The sequence below is a fragment of the Pygoscelis adeliae genome, unplaced genomic scaffold (assembly GCF_000699105.1).
Source record: "Pygoscelis adeliae isolate BGI_AS28 unplaced genomic scaffold, ASM69910v1 Scaffold101, whole genome shotgun sequence".
In the NCBI taxonomy this organism is placed as follows: Eukaryota; Metazoa; Chordata; class Aves; order Sphenisciformes; family Spheniscidae; genus Pygoscelis; species Pygoscelis adeliae.
The window spans coordinates 5,509,832-5,528,317 of record NW_008824238.1 but is presented as its reverse complement, the minus strand read 5'-3'; the positions used below and the strand labels follow the sequence as shown (position 1 = coordinate 5,528,317).

At 38.1% G+C, this 18,486-nt stretch overlaps 1 protein-coding gene across 2 annotated transcripts in view; it reads right to left on the bottom strand.

Annotated features, from left to right (window-relative positions):
- STAU2 (staufen double-stranded RNA binding protein 2) overlaps nucleotides 1-6,712 on the bottom strand; it is a 155,338-nt gene extending 148,626 nt beyond the window's left edge. For both annotated transcript variants that reach the window (XM_009335026.1, XM_009335027.1), the window contains exons 1-3: nucleotides 6,501-6,712; nucleotides 5,296-5,426; nucleotides 654-813 (exon numbers count right to left, since the gene is read on the bottom strand). In XM_009335026.1, the coding sequence (XP_009333301.1) occupies nucleotides 654-813; nucleotides 5,296-5,426; nucleotides 6,501-6,699 (490 nt within the window). In that variant the 5' untranslated portion in view covers nucleotides 6,700-6,712. The remainder of the gene's footprint in view (nucleotides 1-653; nucleotides 814-5,295; nucleotides 5,427-6,500) is intronic.
- Between the last annotated feature and the right edge of the window lie 11,774 nt (nucleotides 6,713-18,486).

Genomic DNA, 18,486 nt, shown 5'->3' with positions numbered 1-18,486 from the left:
AAGACAGAACAGATCACTGAGCACACGGCTGAGATGTGTACCTCAAAACGTGTTGCATGCATAGAAGGCAACTCACAGGTAACACCTCAAAATGAAGGGTGCAAGATGCCAATATATATTCTTTCTGTTGTTCAAACAACAGTTTCTAAAGCCATCTGAAAGCTTTTTGAAAGCACAGGTTGCTATGAAGGAAAACCTACTATGCAGGGATTATCTGTCAAAGTTCTCGTGCCAAATCCTGACCTTTTATTTACACCACAGATGCAATTTCACAGGATTGGACTGAATAAAATTTGTCCCTTTGATTGGAAAATTATCTAAAGTAACTCTTCAGAAAAAATGTTTTACTATGGTAATAACGGTCAGTTCAATCTGGCTTTGTCCTGTCTGTCTACTGTTGATCGCATACAACGGCTTTGTATACATCTGAGCCTTATCTAAATAATCATACTCACTTACAGTTTAACCATTTTAGGTATGGGCATTAAAAATTCTCCTGTGCAAACTCACTAGAGGTTCTTCATTATACTATCGTACCTATAAGATAGCTATGTTGATTCTCATCGTCCAACTTTGATATCTTGGTAACTTAATTAGTGGTATAATATTCCAACAATTCAACAAGATTTATTTCACAGAGGAAAATGTCATACCTGGATTATTGTTAACATTATTTTTGGGTGGTCGAGGCGTTGGTTTGGGAAGGGTAGTTTCATTCAATGCTTTGCTAGCAGCAGCATGTTGGGCCTTTTTAATACTGCTTCCTTCAGCTTCCCAGGTCTGTTCTCCAAGAGTCAGCTGCACTGTGAACATCTTCAAAGACAAAGAACAGGTAAACACTGGCAAGATTATCACTGTGGATTAGACCAATCTGTATAAAAACTTCCAGGGCTGAAGAGAAACCGTGCTCTCTTTTCATTATATTCAACTCCAAGATAACACGTCTGATTCTTATAGCCATCAGTGAGTCCTTATCAGCGGGCAACATTTGGCCTTTCAAATGACAAAGTAAAATAGTGTAATGTTAATGTCAACTACCAAAGAACAGAATAATATTTAAACCAAGTAATAATAACTGCAAACTGATCCTCTGCTCTTGGAAGACTATATACAGGTCAGTTAAGACCACATTTCTTCACACATTTGAATGTGTTTAGTCACTTTACTTGTAGAAAACAGGTAAATGTCCCTTCTACTTTACCTGTAGAAAACAGGTAAAGAATGTTACTAAAAAAAAAAAGTAATTTTGTAATAATTCTGAATGGATACAAATGACTGCACATTCTTCAAGGCAGCAGAGAATTTGGCCCAAATAGTTTTACCCAGTGAAAGAATTTCTCACACAACCTGATTTCTGAAAATAATGTCTATTGTTAGGGCAGAGTCACAACTCAAACGCGTTCAAAAATGTAAAGAAAGAAAGAAAAGAAGTATTATTGTTTTGAACGAAACTGCAGTTCTTTAATGTGGACTCTATAGTGAAGACAGGAACTGTAAAAATTCAGAGTTCAGAAACAGACTACTGATAAAAACAATATATATTTTAAAATCTGCAATAAAGGATTATTTCAAGCAGTATCTATGCTGTGCAAGTCATGAAGATAAAACTCAATGCATATTTAAGATATTAGATAGAGTCTATCTTCTGTATGATAAGTACATGTTCTGTTTAAATTTCAGCATCTAAGAACGAGAGGACAAAGGGTAAGAACTCAATGTCTTTTCTATATCAATTCCATACATATAAGGCAGGATTTAATAGTCAGATACACACAGTAAACTAAGATATACCTACCTCAGAAAACAGACTAACTTACTTGAGGCAACATAAAGAAATCTACATATTAGTATGAGCAGGATATAAAGTAAAATTTTCATTTTGATAGTTATTTGCTCTCTAATTTTTAAAATTATTTAAACTTGCTAGATCCAGGACAGGTATCTAGAGATAGGCATGATGGGCAACCTTTAAGTTTGCCTTTGCATATATTTTCATGTAGCATGTACTTGCAAACAAGCATTTGAACACAAGCATGTATGTGCCTCCCAACTCAGCCCTATACACATGCACGCAGTGCATATGAACTGAATGCTATAAATACATACTTGTGTCTTAATTACAGGCTTGAGTTTTGGCCTACTGTAATTTTCAGAAGCACAGTGCAAGCCCCCGTATCACAGTTCCTATCGCCATGTCGGTTTTTTCCACAGCAGTCATGACAATTTCCTCACAGACAAGGGGGAAGAGAGAAATAGTCTCTTAATTTTGCACTCTGTCAAACCCTACCCCCACCTGAAAGCTAAGCTAGGTGTTAGAGCTAAACACCTATAATCATATAAATTTTCTATAAACTTACATCCTTATTACTAAAAGGACTGAAATTTGATTTCTGGATCTGGAGTTTATGTATTTTATATTTTGTAAGAATGTTATCAGTGTAGTATTTTCATAGGAGGAGAATAATCTTGAATTTCAATTAAAATATGATGAATAATGTCTACTTATCTACCTATAACTCTCCTCTTAGTGCTTAGAGCAATAAACAGGAATTCAAGATAACAAAGGGCTTACTCAGTAAATTTCTATAGCCAGACCTCTAACCTTCTCACTTAGCCCATCTGACAAAAAAACTCCTGTGAAAAACTACACACAGTAGTAGGTGGGAATTTAATTAAAGGAATAAAACTGCCTAAAACCAAAATCTGGAGCTGCCAATGAAGTACTCAAGTTCTGCAAGACCAGAGCTGACAGTTCTGCTACGAATTGAGAGGCATTTCTCACCAATTTTCTGAGGAAGTTTGTATTCCTTACATCCAACCTAATTTACCTGATGGCTAGAGAGCGGAAATGCAAAGGCCACTGCACTTTGTGCGTGGTTTCACTCCGCTGTGTTCACAAGGTCAGTCTCCCTTAGCTCTGGCAATTCTTTCCTCCTCGCTTTTTCTGCATGTAGAACTTTCTCTCCTCCTTCCCGGCCTTTTGAAGTGCTAAGTCCCTGACCCCTTTCCCTCTTCTCTGTACCGCCATCCACTTTCTTTTGCCACTGTTTCTTTTAAATTTGTCTTCTGAGATGCCATTGACAGAGAAGCACAGAAGAAACGACCAATCTGACTAAGGTACTTGAAAATGTCATTTATGCTAACAAAGACTTTCTCATTTTTCTTATGATGAAGAATCCACCAGGAGGCCAGACTCCTAGAAACCTTAATTCCACTGTCAGGAAGGGCCACTTCCCTCCCAGCTCCACTGTTTCTAGTTTCCCATTTCACCCCAATTGTCAAAACTTATTTTCCAGAGACAACTAGAAAAAAAGGATATAAAAATTTACCAGCATTTGTGGTCATGACACAGACAGCTGTCTTGTAGAGTGTGTCTCTGAAAATCATGAAAACCACTAGTGGACAGAACAGAGTATGTGTAGGAGGAAAGCAACATGAGACGCTCCTTAAATGGCTAACAGCAGCAGCAGCATTACACCCTTCAGGTCATGCTTTCTAGGACAATCTCGGCTCTGTTTCACATATTCTATCAGCTATATCATCATATTACTAGCAAGACGTTATACTAAACTGCTAACACAGTCATAATAATGTCTACAACTGCTTTTTGTAGGTCAAAGGTACACAAGCCTGCATAAACTAATTAGTATCACCCTTGTTCTTCATCCCTTTCCCTCTTTTGTTTTTCTCATTTGCTGCCCAGGTCAAAATCAGACTTAATATTCTTCTAGGTCTACAGAGCACATATCTTTTTTTTGACCACTATGAGTGTAATTAAAAATAAGAGGTAAATTGAAAAACTGAAAAATTAAGAAATCCATTGAAAATCTGGCTTTCAGAAGTGCAGCTAACACAGGCTCAAGTCATTTCAATGATATTAGTTCCTTTAAAAGTAATAACAAATATATGTGAACTATTTCTTATCCTGCTAAAATTTAAAGTATAGTATGAATGTAATGTAACTCAAATCTCTTGACTGCTGGGGAATATGAACAGCCAAAACCACACCTTTTGGTACAACCAAAGCACTTCTTATTTCACAATAACGGAAAAAAGGTAACAAAATAAATATGCAACACAACAGTGAAAAGTTACAGAAAGCGCAACAGATTTAACATGCTGCAGCCTAAAACCAACCAACCAACCAGTGTATCCTGTGGTGCCAAACACCTCTAGGAAGGGGAAGAGCACTTCAATTTCCATTCGCAATGAGGGATCCTAAAAGCTTGCTGATTCAGCAGCCCTGCACCTGCTGACATCATTTCCACCAGCATAAAGGATGCATGAACACCAGCCAAAGCAGAAGGTCGGTGACTTGCATCAGCTCTGCGCTAGCTGACAACAAAACGTGCAACTCAGAAACAAGGAGCAGCGGCAGAGAGACAGCCCACGGCTAGCTGAAACTTACTAATCTGCAGTGTGACCCCACTGTCTTACGCAGTTTTGCCACTCTAGAAATACTGAGTACAAAGCAGCTATTAATTACGCCATTGCCTCGCTCAGAGTTTATCAGGCTTTCTTCTCCTCCCCCAGATTGCTCCTAACTAGGGAGGAAATTCAAAATTATGTCTGAAAATTATTATCATGAGAATATCCGTGTTCCCCATCATCCGAAAGCATGCCAATTTGTACTTATGAAATGAAGTTGGATATCCAAATTGGTATGAGAACTGACCAGAATTAACTGTCAGTTCACAAGAAACTTTAATGCTATAATCATATTACGAGTCTTAATATCACTGTAAATCTTAAAGTTGCACAGAATTTAAAGGAAAGAACAGTAATAGAATTTGTGCCCTATAATGCAAGATCCAAAGATACGGTATCAATGCAATCAACTTTATGGACACAGAATCGTTATCAATAAGCACTTTAAAAAATTACACAAACTAGCTTTGTCGTCACCTGCACTACCATGAAACAAACGCAGAGGTAGTTATCAGAGGCACGCCGACTGGGGAGAAGGATTCATACAGCTTAAAAAGCAAGAGCTCCATAATGATTAAGAAAGGGTGACGATATCCTGGAAAGACCTTCACAAGGTCTTTATAGAGACCAACAAACATAAACTCAAAGATGGAAATCAAAGTAAGGTAAAAAATAATCTACACGGCTTCAACAGAAATACAGACAAACTTTCTGAAAGCGTGAAAAAAAAAGAAAGCAAAACAAAGAACAGTAAGAAACCCCTTACGCTAGAAATGTGGCTGTGTTTGACAAGCACACTCGTCCAGACCATGACATTATCTGTTCGGCATTTAAGGAATGGCTCATCACCTGGAACTGTGACCTTACCTTGGCATGAGCAGGCCCTCTTTCATTCAGAAGCTTATACTGGGGTTGAATTCTATTGAAACGGGCTAACTCATTTACCAGACACATTGGAGTTTTCTCTTTGGGGTTTGCCATGTTATCTTGGAGAGGAGCTGTAAATAAAGAGTCTGTAAAGTTTTTGTGGAGAAATGTATTCTTCACAACTTCGCAAAGCTTTGCAAAAGCAGCAGCATGCTTAGAAAAGAAAATACTTTGGCTAAAAAATAATTTTTGCACATATGCTAAATATAATGTTTAAATACCATTTACATATTAATCATATGAGAATACGCATTTTACAGTAACCATTTTGATTACATGCAATTTAAAAACATACAACTATTTCATTCCAAAATGTGTCTATAAAAGATGACAGTGTAGGAGGACATATACATATGCTACATTTTCTACGTCACCAAAGTTTACTGTCAGGAGGAATTGACTACTCTTTCAGAATAGTTTCTCAACACTTTGAAGCAGAAGTGGATAGCATAAGAGTTGCAAGATAAATATAGCAGATTAAACCCTGTAGTCCCCACTTGCTTCTCTCTGCTTCTCCCCAGTGTCTTAGACCTTTCTCAAAATAATGAAGTCACTCTCAGAGCACTCCCAAAGAACACCTCTCTTCCCCCTTTAAGGATTTTGTTCTGCTTTTCTTAGACTACTTACTTCATGTACACTGCCTTACTATTTTTTAACTTTCTGCTATTTCTTTTTCAACTTATTTGTATTTATCCCTAACATGCACTGTCATTTCTTCCTTAATTTTTTAGGATAACATTTCTGTATTTTATACCCAGTTCAGCATAGGAAATACAGCATTTGTTAGGCTACAAAGGAACACTGAATACTGCCAAGCAGTCTGAAGACATTCTGTTCTAGGGAAGAGAAATACACTTGGAGACCTTCCTGCACCACTAAAACTTCGCTATAAAAGATACGCTCAGAATTTGACAAAACAAACATGTTCTTTTCTGAGCTTTTATATCATTGATCAACACTTCACTATAAGTCTGAGCTCAATTAAAGAAACTTAACTTAGTAAACAGTCTATTTAGCCAAAATATTTTTCTATGGGATTTTTTTTCTTTATTTTAATCCTCTTTAAGCTTTTTTTTTTTTTTAATTAACAAGTCATCAAAAAGGTTCATTTGAACACCAAAGAAAATATACCTGGACCAACTTACCTGGTGAGTTGCTAGAAGGAGCAGGATCCACAAGGCCGGCAGTAGGACTGCTACAGCTAGCAGCCGATTCCGAAATGGATCCGTTCATTGAGGATGGCAGACCCAGTGTATTTGTAGTTGCAACTGGTAGGGGTAGCACCATAGGGGACATGGTAGGTCCGGACAGGTTTGCTGTAGTCTGCATCTTAACTTGTGCCATTGCCTATCACTGCAATAAACAAATTATTATGAGCAGGGCACTCTGCATTTTGAATGTCAAATGATGGTAGTGATATTAACAACACTTCTTTTTTGCTCCTGGATCTGGATCACAGAACTATCCACAAAAGTCATGCCTCTGCACACATTATTTCCAAACTGATGCACAGAGAAACGGAGCTCACAGCCAAAGAAAATCACCGGAGCAGAACCCACGTGCCCTGACTCCAGGTTCTGTTGCCCAACTGTGGGGTGACCCTGCCTGAAATACAGCAGGAAGAATGATTATTTTAGAAAGAAATTCCATATGATTATTCTGCAGATGAGATTAGCACCTGCCAATTTCTTCAAGAGAGGATGTCTTTGCAACAAACTGCCATAGCAATCTTTTGCCATAGTTTTTCCAGTAAAGTGCACACAAAATACCAAATAAGGCCACAAGAGAAAAATCCCTATTTTTTCTGCCTCTTACCAAACTAGAAAAGAGAAAAAATAAGAAGAGAAAACAAACAAACAAACAAAACCACCAAAGCAGCAAGTTCTGAAAAATCACTGCTTATCCAGTCAACAGGTGGAGCACTTCAATCCTTGTATAAATTACTAGCACAGGTACCAGGATTTCCTAAACTAGCCTTTAACCCAGTGCCTAAAGCATTTACCTGGAATATGCCAGGTACTAATTATCTCTCTCCATCTGCGCAAATGAGTTTCTTTATTACCAATACCTGTTCTCTGGCTAAGTCTACACTCGTAAACAAACCAGAGTCAGGGCACGGCTCCTTCATACTATTCACTGAGAGTATGTTCCTTGACAAAATTTTGGCTACTGACAAAAAACTCTTGCAAAAACCACACGGGAGCAGTTCAGAGGCCAGCAGGCACCCCAGGCAATCCACCCAAATAAGTGAGGAGGCAGTCATTCTCAGTCCTCCGGGGAAAAGTCTTGGGCTTCTCCTTTTGGCATCAGGAGCAAACAGGATGATGTATTTTATTCAGTAGCATGGACATAGACTGTTTTTTTTTTTAGGGTTCATACATATGATATGATCTGTACAGAGCAGACAGACAGACAAACCCTGTAACAGCCAACAAACAGCCTGAGGACCTGGGACCTCTCCCTGCAGCAGCTCTGGTCCCTCTGGCTAAGGCGGAGGAGGACAGGAGCCCAGTTCTCCTCTGTCACTGGCAGCACCCTTACCACGAAGTTCTTCGCTACTTCTGGGGTAATTCTCTCTTCCTAAGCAAAAATCCTATCCAACACCTGAAAAACTTTCTAACTAAGGTCTTGCTGAAATGAGTACAACTGTATAAAAATTTTTGATTACGTCAGTATGTTTGCCCCCCCCAATCCATTAAAAAATATCCAAGCATCTCTACTCAGAGAGACCGTATTGTTGAATTAAGATCCCAAATCACTCAATACACCACAGTTGCACTAGTATAATGAAAATAATAAATCCTATTACTGTGACTCTGTGCTTCGGAGAAGAGGTTCAGACTGGAATGCCATTTTTATTACTGAGGAAAGACAGGTGACTGATTTAAATCTCTGGAAAGGCAGAAGTAAAAAAAATTAAAATGAAGCTGAGATGCAATCACTTGCCCTTTTCACAAATATCGTAAGTAAAATGCTAATAGTGACAGATTTTAAAAATACATATGCAGTCAGCCGAGATACATTCAAATACTTCATGTGTTCAAAAATATGGACTAAATGCAGACTGTAAAAATCCTACTGCAACCTAATAGCAAATGTCATACAATACAGCAGTACTGTTAGAAGGGCCTAACTTAAAGACTGAGAATGTGTATAACTATGGAATTCTTTGGTATACGACATGTTTAATTCTGATCTTAAATATATAAGTAAAGATCAGAATGAATTCAAAAAGTTTCTTAATTGTAAACACCAAAGTCAATGATGGCAGAATCAGACCATATTTATTTAAACATCTTTAAAATGAAACCAACATAATATGAAATATCATCACAATAATTAAAGTTTAAGAAACTCCTTACGACTATTTACAGCATTATAGCTTATAAACATGAGTATGAGAAAGCCATCACTCACACATTACTGTATGAGATACTACTGAACACCTATTCTTGAGCCCTGCCAGTTGTGAATTATCCTTTCAGCTTCCAGTATTTTGAAAGTTTACTCTTCTTTTCAAGAAAGCAGAACTTACTAATAACCAAATAAAATCATGTGTTTTATGAAGTATATTTATAGCTCCTATAGTATTGCTAGGATATTTTGTAGGATTGATCCTTTGCTATTAAGGACAAAAAATCAGTTTGACAATAATATCAAGGAACTGTAAAAATGAACAAGATAAAGTTTAGGACAAAAAAAGACATTCTTTATCCCACAGTAAATTATGTAGGAAATCAAACTGTGAGATCAGAATAAAATCATAACATATTATGTGTTGGGGTTTGCTTATTTTATTAGTTTTCTTAGATATCTAAAGCTGAAGAACTCCTACAAGAAACTATAACTGTTCTGTAAATTAATCTGCATAAACAAAGATGCCCAAAAGGTAAATATAATTGTAGAGACCAACTCTTAAGTACATGAGGTATGAAGATAATCAATTTGTAATCAGTTCTAAAAATCCACTAATAGAGAGACAACAGAGAGAATATAGTTGATATAGTCCTGTCGTGTCATTTTCACACTATCAAGCAAATAATCTTTGACGTCACCACAAAAAGGGGAGAAAATTTATATGCTCCATCTTTTCTTTACATATTTTACATATATATCAGTGAAATACTATTTTATAAACTGTGAAGCAAAAACATTTTGAGGCCTTCCAGCCATGAGCACAGACCAGTTTGCTACTACACAACAAAATGTAGGACTTGAGGGAGAGAGATTTCACTAACTTGGTCAGAGATGAAATGCAGTTATATAATCAAAATAATTTTAAATCGTCTACGTAGATACTTCTGAAAAATCTACAAAAAGGACAATTTCTTAGGATATTATGGATACGATCAGAAAGCCCACACACCTCATTTCAGGTGGTTAACCCAACTCACGACTAGGAAACCACTACACCCAAGTGTCTCCGGAGGAGCTTCCCTCGATGCTGGGCAGTGGTTACAGACGCCTGGATCTCTGTGAGAAAGCTGGACTGCGCGGCTGTGACTGCCAGCTTTGTGTCTTTATCGAGCCGCCAGCTGCCACGCCGAGACATCACAGCAATGATATTTCTTGCAGTCTCAATCACATACATGTCTACCCAGTCAAAGTCCACAAGTCGCAGTGCTGCAATTTTTGTAAAGTTATATTCCAGAGCTTATGGTGCCTTCTGAAGTGCTGCAATGTTTTCTCCTCTCTTACTCTAACCTACACAACTGTATTAGAAACGCGACAGCAGACATTTAAAGGGATTTAAATGTACTATAATTGCATTTTACTTCATTTCAGCTTTTGAAAGCACTTTGTACATAGGCAATTACACAGGTTTCAATAAACAGTTGGTATTAAGTTTCTTGTCAAACTATGTATAAGCTGTGCATTTTCCTCTCGCGCTAGAAAAAAACAAACCAAAACAAACTCACATTAAAACAACAAGACAAACCCCCTCACATTTTAAAGTGAAAATATCGCTGTCAAATATTCCATTCATTTTTCTTGTAAATTAGGAAATACAACATTAATCTAGCTACATTCACAGATGCAGAATATTTTTAACAACTGTGAATACACTCATGTTGTGCTAAAAAGCATCACACAACATAAAGAATTACTTCTATTTTTTCTGATGATTATACTTTCTTGTACTTTTGTGGAACATGAATCACTTTATATCCTTAGATCTTATGACATAAGATACGAATTAAATGCTCAGGTGAAATGATTCTTAGAATATGTCACACTAATTGAATAAATAAAAAGTAGACAAGACAGCACAGAAGGTGGAAAAGACAAACAATGCATTTTCAAGGTAAACGCACTTCACAATGTGGAAAAATTGAGAAGCAATACTTGACTTGAGACACAGGTTGTTGTATGAAAAACCAATAGTCGGAGAAACTAATGACCTGAACAGCCGAAATGGAAGACTGGACTTCATCTGTGCAGAAAGTGAAAATGCATATATGCAGTAGGGTGCTACCACACTTTCACACTACTCTGTCATACAACCCAACGTACCAAATCTAATCTGTGTACAAGTATGTTGCACATGGCACGTACTATGCGTTTGTGAAGTGCTTTACAAAGGTAACAACTGAGAGCCAGCCACTGCTGAGTAAGAAAAATTACTTGACATATCTTGTATCTCATATACCCAATACTTCTGCTTATACATTCTAATTGGTACCTATTTTTCACAGCATTATCACATTAATGATGCCAGGTCCTTTTCTGCAGAATTGCTATCCAGCAAGTTCTAGCCTGGGCTCTGTGAATCTGACTGTTCTGCTGCTAATGAGACTTTGTTCTTGTCTTCCTTGAATTCCCTTATTAAAAAAAAAGAAAACAAAAATAAAAAAGCAATTGTTTCAATTTTTCGAGATCACATTGAATTCTAATTCTAGTTCTACAAAGTTTGCAGTCTCCCCCAAGCCTGCTTTATAGCATCTACAAATTTAATAAGTGTACTGTTTCATTCACATCATCAATGAAAATATTGAAAGGTACAGGAACGGCATTACGATAGACTGGGGCAGTGTCTAAGCAGGCAGCATCTCAATGCTTTTATTCAGACCAATCCCTGCTTTGGTTAGGAATTTGTTAATGCGATTCTTCTGTAAAAGTCCCAAGCCGTAGTACCCTAATAGACCTAACAGTTTCCTAACTAAGGAGGGTTTGGTTTTAGTTTTAGTCCTAAAATCCCATTAAACTCTCCATTCTCCTTCTATTCTCCTGATATTACTCCACTCCCTCAGTTACACAAAAACATACAAAACTGCCACAAGGTAAAATGTATTTCTTGCATGCCATTTCTCACATTTACAGTAAATATTTATACATATACGTACATCAATATAAAAAGTATTACAAAAGTCCTAAGCTTTATGTAATTTCTTTTTACTGTGTTATATCTAGCAGCTTATTTGGGGATGACAGAAAACACACAGCTCTGCATTACCTCCAGAGCAGCTGTTAATTCAATCTTTTCTATTCTATAAAATCAAATAATGAGATAGCCACACAGTAGCAGTTTAGCAAGAGCATGACTTAAAGCAACAGTCAGCAGATGGTTATCTGGAATTACTGACTAAATTTATCTTATTTATACATTTTAAATAGGCAAAATTGACAAACTACACATGAAATTTCACAGGGTATATATATATATATATATATATATATATATATCACTGCTGATCCCCACTGTTTGTCCTCCCCATTTGCTCCTCCATCAATTTGTTGCTTTTTGCCTGTTGGTGGTTTGCCAACAGCCAAACTGATCTAATGACTTGCTGCCATAGCTGGGGACAATCCTGTGTCCTCCCTCCCCTACAGCAAAAAGCTAATACTTTTCTACCCGTTTACCTCACTGGACCAGCTCATGCACAGGTGAGGAGGAAGATCAGAGGAGCGTCCCTGTCTGTACAGGGAGAGCCATAAACTCCTGACCTGGAATGGAAGCAAGGAATTAGCCCTTTCAACTCCTGCTAATCAGCTTAGCTTCGCTGTCAAACCATACACCAAAGTTCAGCTCCTTCACACTGTTCCACACAACACCCGCGATCTCATCCCCGACGATTTAATCTTCAGAAACCTGTGACCTATATATATATTTTTTTTTTTACAGTGCCTTACACTAAAGAATCTTAATTTCAGTGGAAAACTGGATATAGCTACTGACTGATTAACAACTAAGTAATACATGACAGCAAGTGAAGTTAGGCCTTAAATCATTTTACTTTCCTGAAGTATAAGGGGAGGGGGGGAATCACTAACTCTTCTATTTTGGTTATTTTGATAAAATACTTCACAACCAAAGACAAAAATGCACACAAAAAGGAAGGTGAACTGACACAGAATATTAGGGACTAATACTCAAAATCCAAGGAGCTGCAAGGCTTACAAAAAGGCTCCCCTACTTGCTCAGCGCTAAACCCAGCCCCTAAGGACTGACTAAATACTACAGTTTCTTACAAGCAGCTTCCTTTGCTCTTGGACTGGAGCAGAAGAGCGTTGCAGATAAACCCCCAAGAAGGCAAGGCAGGGCCAGGCAGCTGCAGTGAATGCCAGGTCAGAACATTAAATCCCACCACACTTTCAGAAAACACAGAAGTTGTTTTTGTAAGGATATTATCATCCACGGAGGCATATCCTTTGCAAACTCCTATATACAATCAGTAAGAAGCTTTCTGAGGAGAGGCAGGAAGGTATTTTGGAAAAAAAAAATTAAGTAGGAAATTGAACAGATTAAAAATCTGCACTCGTAATCATTTTCAGCCACTTCTTCAAACAGCAGTCAGCTCAACTTCTCTTTTGAATTACTACACAGGACAAGCACATTAAAACAAACAAAAAAAAAGGACTTAAGACTCAGACGACTGAGCTAGAAACTGCTTCATCTCGCAGACTTCTTTCATCACGAAACTGTATCAGTTCCCTAATCTCCAATACAATGTTGATCCAAGATGCTTCATGAAGCATATGAGTCTCTAAATCAATGACCAGATTACCGTTACTTGGGAATACATATTATTTACATTTGTCACCGATTCAATCCTTCTCTAACAACTCTCTTTACAACAGCTTTGTGTAATTTTGAAAAGAAAGGAAATTTTCCAAACAAAACCAGACCAGACAAATAAGGTAACTAATTATGGAATCAAAGTCTAAAAACTAAGATTTGTTGCATCAACAAAATGGCCAAAGGTGGAGATTTTTGTTGCCGTTTAATTATGATGTGTTAGCAAAGAAGCTAAAACAGAAAAGGCTTACCCTGCAATCGAGATAAGATTCATACAACTTGAAATACACAGTATATGTCATACATATATACATAACAAATATAATAAGCAAACATTTTGGATGTAGTAAATTGCTTAAGCCACTACAGCAAAAGACAAGTAACTAATATGAAAAACGTGTGATCTACAAGGTCATCCACATGCACAGTGTATCTCACACCAGAACAGTTACCTGTACCGTACGGCACTGCTGTACAGTGAGATGTGATGATTCAGGTAAGGATTAAAGACATCTATAATTTAGGTTTTCAAATATAAGCAAGGTGTCTAAGGACAATATAAGCAAGGAGTCAAAGGAAATACAGTATAGAACTCATAGTAGTTCTATAGACTAGTATATATACTGAACTAGTTCTATAGTTCAGTATAGACTACAGTATACTGTAGTCCACCCATGGTTTACCAGTGCCATTTGAGATGTCCTAAGATATCACATCTGGATACCTGCATATTCCATCAGCTGCTGCTTCAACAAGCAGAAGTCCTCTCCCAGAAGACCCATGCCACGTCTGACACTGCATGTGGCAGATGGTTCAGATAAACCCCGACATGAAAAGGCAATGAAATGGCAATAAGGTATGTGTTTAAACAAATGCGTTACACCACTAGTCAATACAGCCAGCGGACCCAGGGAGTTATTCAAGGTGATCAAAAAGCAGGCTTCTAACTTAGGATTAGCTAAACCATGCAGCTGAATGGCAGCCGAAGACTAGACAGGATAACTTAGTGTCTCAAACTGCACTAGATGCCAAAATACAGGCAACTGAAGCCTACCCGAAGTCTACTGCCAAACCTGTCTTAGACAAGTAAGTGATCATGGACCTTATTAAAACTAACAGACACAATTACAGAAGCAAATACACTGCCTTGCAGAGAGGTTCCCCTCCTAATGTATTTGCCTAAGACCAATCTTTTTGTAAGGAAGGATGGAAAACGCAGAGGTTAGGGCACGGACCGTAATTGTGCACATTTGCATGTGCAAGAGCCTAAAAACTTGTAACAAGAGAAACTTAACAGAAAATGGAGCATACTGACAGGCAGGAATGCAACTCTTCCCTTGCTTCCCTGGCAACAGCGAGGCTGATGTGAAAAAGCTGAGAAAGGAGCAACTCAGGCCATGGTGTATCTTACTGCCTACAGCAAAACTGAACAACCCCAGCCTGTACATAGAGCTAATTTTCTCTTCTAACAGAGAAATTATAGTCAGGCCCTGTGTATACCGGGCAGCCACTTGAATTCTCAAGTGGAGACTTCACAGGCAGACATGAAACAGAGATCCTAGGTAGAGAAACTTTAGTAATATTAATCTTGAACCATGATGGAGAAAAGGATTGCTATTCTCACAAAACAACCTCACCAGTACCAAAGATCACTGAAGCAAAGGCTGAAACAAAACAAAAAACCCAAACATCCGGAAATCCCATAGAGAAGATGGTGTGCAACCAGAGCAAACACTCCGTGGGGACAGCTGCTTGGCATCAGGGAAGTTCGGGAAGCTTAATTACAAAACTCCCATTTGAAATGACAAGGGAGATGAATCAGATTATCAACTTGACAATTTCAATGCCAGAAGAAAACTAGAAAATAAGGAAAGTCAATCTGTTGCATCAGAAACTGAGCGAGGCAGGCATCTCAATGCTTTTCAACCTGTTCATAACCCAAAGCCCAAGGGGAAAGATTAGGCTATTTCATATAAACGTCCACTACTTCACAAAGATAAACTCATCAGAAAGTTTGTCTGTCTCAATTTATTGTTGCTGTCCAGAAAATAGAGAAGATGATCAAAAAGCCATGGAAGTTTCCAACAGCTACTATGAGCTAACCCAGTTCTCACGCTGCCACAAACTTCATGCCCAGAAAAGACACCGAAACAGCCAGCCAGAATATTGCTTCAGACACAGCCATCAGTTTGACCCAGCCAGGATACTCTGAATTATTACAGAGAAGAAAATGTGAAATTCCTCCATGAAACAGCAAGGTGATCATCACAGCCTTCTTTGTGGAAGGCCCTCCACATCCAAAATCCATCATGGTTTGAGGTATATCCAAAAAACTAGCCTATACTGTCTTAGAGATCAGAGGCAGGACATCACACACACTCCCCAACACTAGAAGGTAATATCCTTTTCATTCGTCTGCTGCAACTGGAGCAACCACTAATCCAAAGGACAAAAGCTGGCTGTCCGGTATTGTAACTCCTTAGATCTCTTCCTCACCGTGACTGTAAACTACCTACGACTTCTTGAAAACTGAAAATTTGTATCTCCCCAGACACTCTGCAATACACAGTCATATCCGTAACGTTTTTGAAAAGATGACCTCACCTGGTCCCACAATCCTCGAAGAAGGGAGAGTAGGACAATCAAGAAAGACTCCAGGCAACACTGACACAAATTAAGCTGAACTTCTAGGGCTACCTCAAAATTTACCCACACAAAACATATCAGAAAGGCTCAAGGAGACAACTAATCAAGTTAGTGACTCCAGAAATTGTGAACACAGAAGCTGAGATTAGAAAAATGTGGAACGAATTATTGGAATTTTTTTTTTTTTTTTACTTTCTGGGATAAGCCATTCAAGGCGAGTGCAACCATTTACATATTCCACTCAGACTCAAAGGGTTATGCAGAAGTGGTTATTGGTTGCCATCGCATACAGAGGTCATCATAGCATCTTACTGCAGATGATGGGCAGGTAAACCACATTCGCCTTAGGTTAAACAAAAAAGAGTTACTAAGCTTTTTTATGAAGAAAAATAGCTGAAAAGAAGGGAAGCCTAAGCCATTAGTTTAACAATCAATCATCAGCTTAAAAGTGCAGAAGGGGATTAAGCAAGTAAATGAAAAAAACATGACTCAGACTTGACACACTGCCGCTACAGACTTGTTTGCATCAAAGCTGTAATTGGTTCCTTATTTGTGATACTGGAGTCTAATCAGAGCTCCTTCCAAGAGTCCAGTTTCTTATTTAATTAGTATTTTTAAATTTCTCTCATATATAACTTTCTAAAAAGCTGTATTTTTTTCAGTTTGTGCTAGCAACTAGTAGTTATATTCCTAACATCTCAAATAAGCTTTGACTGACTTTAAATTACAAAATACTCTTATTCTAAGTAAAACATCCCTCCAACTGTTATTTTGTTCTGAAGCACGCAAAAATTACTACTTGACTAAAAGTTTATTCCTTAACTAGAAATTGCATATTATTAATGGAATTCAGAAAATTATCTCGGTTTTCCTTGACTGCCTGTGACAAACTACTTCTCAGATCATTTCAAGTAACAAAGCTTAGTGGAGTAGCAGAAACATGCCTTTTCTTTGCAAAAAGTTACAGCTCTTGCTACCAGCCCTCCTCACACCGTAATCATTCCCCTATCATTAACAGTGACAAGATCCTCAGAGAAGGAGGTTTCCATGGACAAAGCGGCAGGTGATGTGCTCTGTTGTTAGAAGTAGATAAAATTCTGTTTTGTGTGCCTTTTTTGTTCTTCACGAGTGTATTTAACCAAAAACAGTATTTCAACAGCTCAAGTGATGAATGCCCACCTTGAAGGCTCATACAGCTTCCAAGAAGTTGCAGCTCCTAGACACAGCTGGGGCCAAATTGCCATCTCCTGTTCATGAATCACTCCTGGAGTTCTCCCTTCTCTCAGCTCTCCCATAGACACGTTTTGCAATGCTTGGATATAAGATAATTTCGACATACAGCTCATGAGACTAGCTCCCTGCTCACTGGGGGACAGAATGGGACCTCTGCTCATAGGCGTTGAGTACCTTGTCAGATTAGGAGTTCTGCAATGAGTTCAAAGAGCCTCCTCCCTATTTTAAGTAGAGCTCTCCTCAGTTGATGAATAAAGGTAAAATAATTACCGAGTATTAGATTTGGTATACCAAGTTCTCTGACTGAAGAAAAGCACAAAATCTAAGTTTTCAACTGGAGAAAATTAATGGTTTAGAGATGCTGTGTTTGGGGGCAAGGTCATGAACTGTTGCAAAATTGATGACACAAGCCCAGCTTGACAACAATGAAAACAGAGTCTCCAAAAATTAAGGAAAAGGACAGATCATATGTAGCCAGTGGTAACCTGGGGCCACTAACATTGGACTCCAGCAAACAAGATGGGAAGAGACATGAAGAGTTTAAGAGAACACCAAAGGGAACAGAACTAACCGATCCAGCCGCATGCAGCAAGCAGCTATCAATGCAAACCCTTCAAGCATCCTGAGAATGAAAAGAATCATCAACAACTCAGCAAAGTACACAAGGACAGCAATCGCCTATTTATTCCTTGTAGCAAACCCAAGCTTTGGACAGAAATCATGAAGTTGTGCAATGACACATAGTCAAATAAATCATTTATCTTCAGAAGAAACTACAAATTATAGAAGATTTTGATAATCCGGGAAGAGGAAAAAATCCTAGTGGCATACTTAGAGATCCTTTCAGAGTTAGCAAAGGCAGAAAACACTGAAGAAAAACTGTTGGATATATGATAAGTGCTAAACATTAGCTAAACTTTAGAAACTCGCCGCACATTGAGCATGCATTCTGCTGCAGCACGGAGACTACAACGCATCCGGCAGGGTGGCAAAAGGTTCATCTCTGGAGTTGAATCAGCGAGGAGAATACTAAACTAACAACCAACAACAGAAAGGAAGAGTGCTGGTAAAGAGATTTGGTTCAAATTGAGCACACCGTGAGTGCACAGAACCAGCATGACAAAACCAGACTTCTTCCTCCAAGTCCTTATGTACTAGTGGTTAGGAGTACCAAGTAGGACATATCATAAGATAGCAAATAAAAGATCTCCATTCATATAGTTGATGATTCAGAG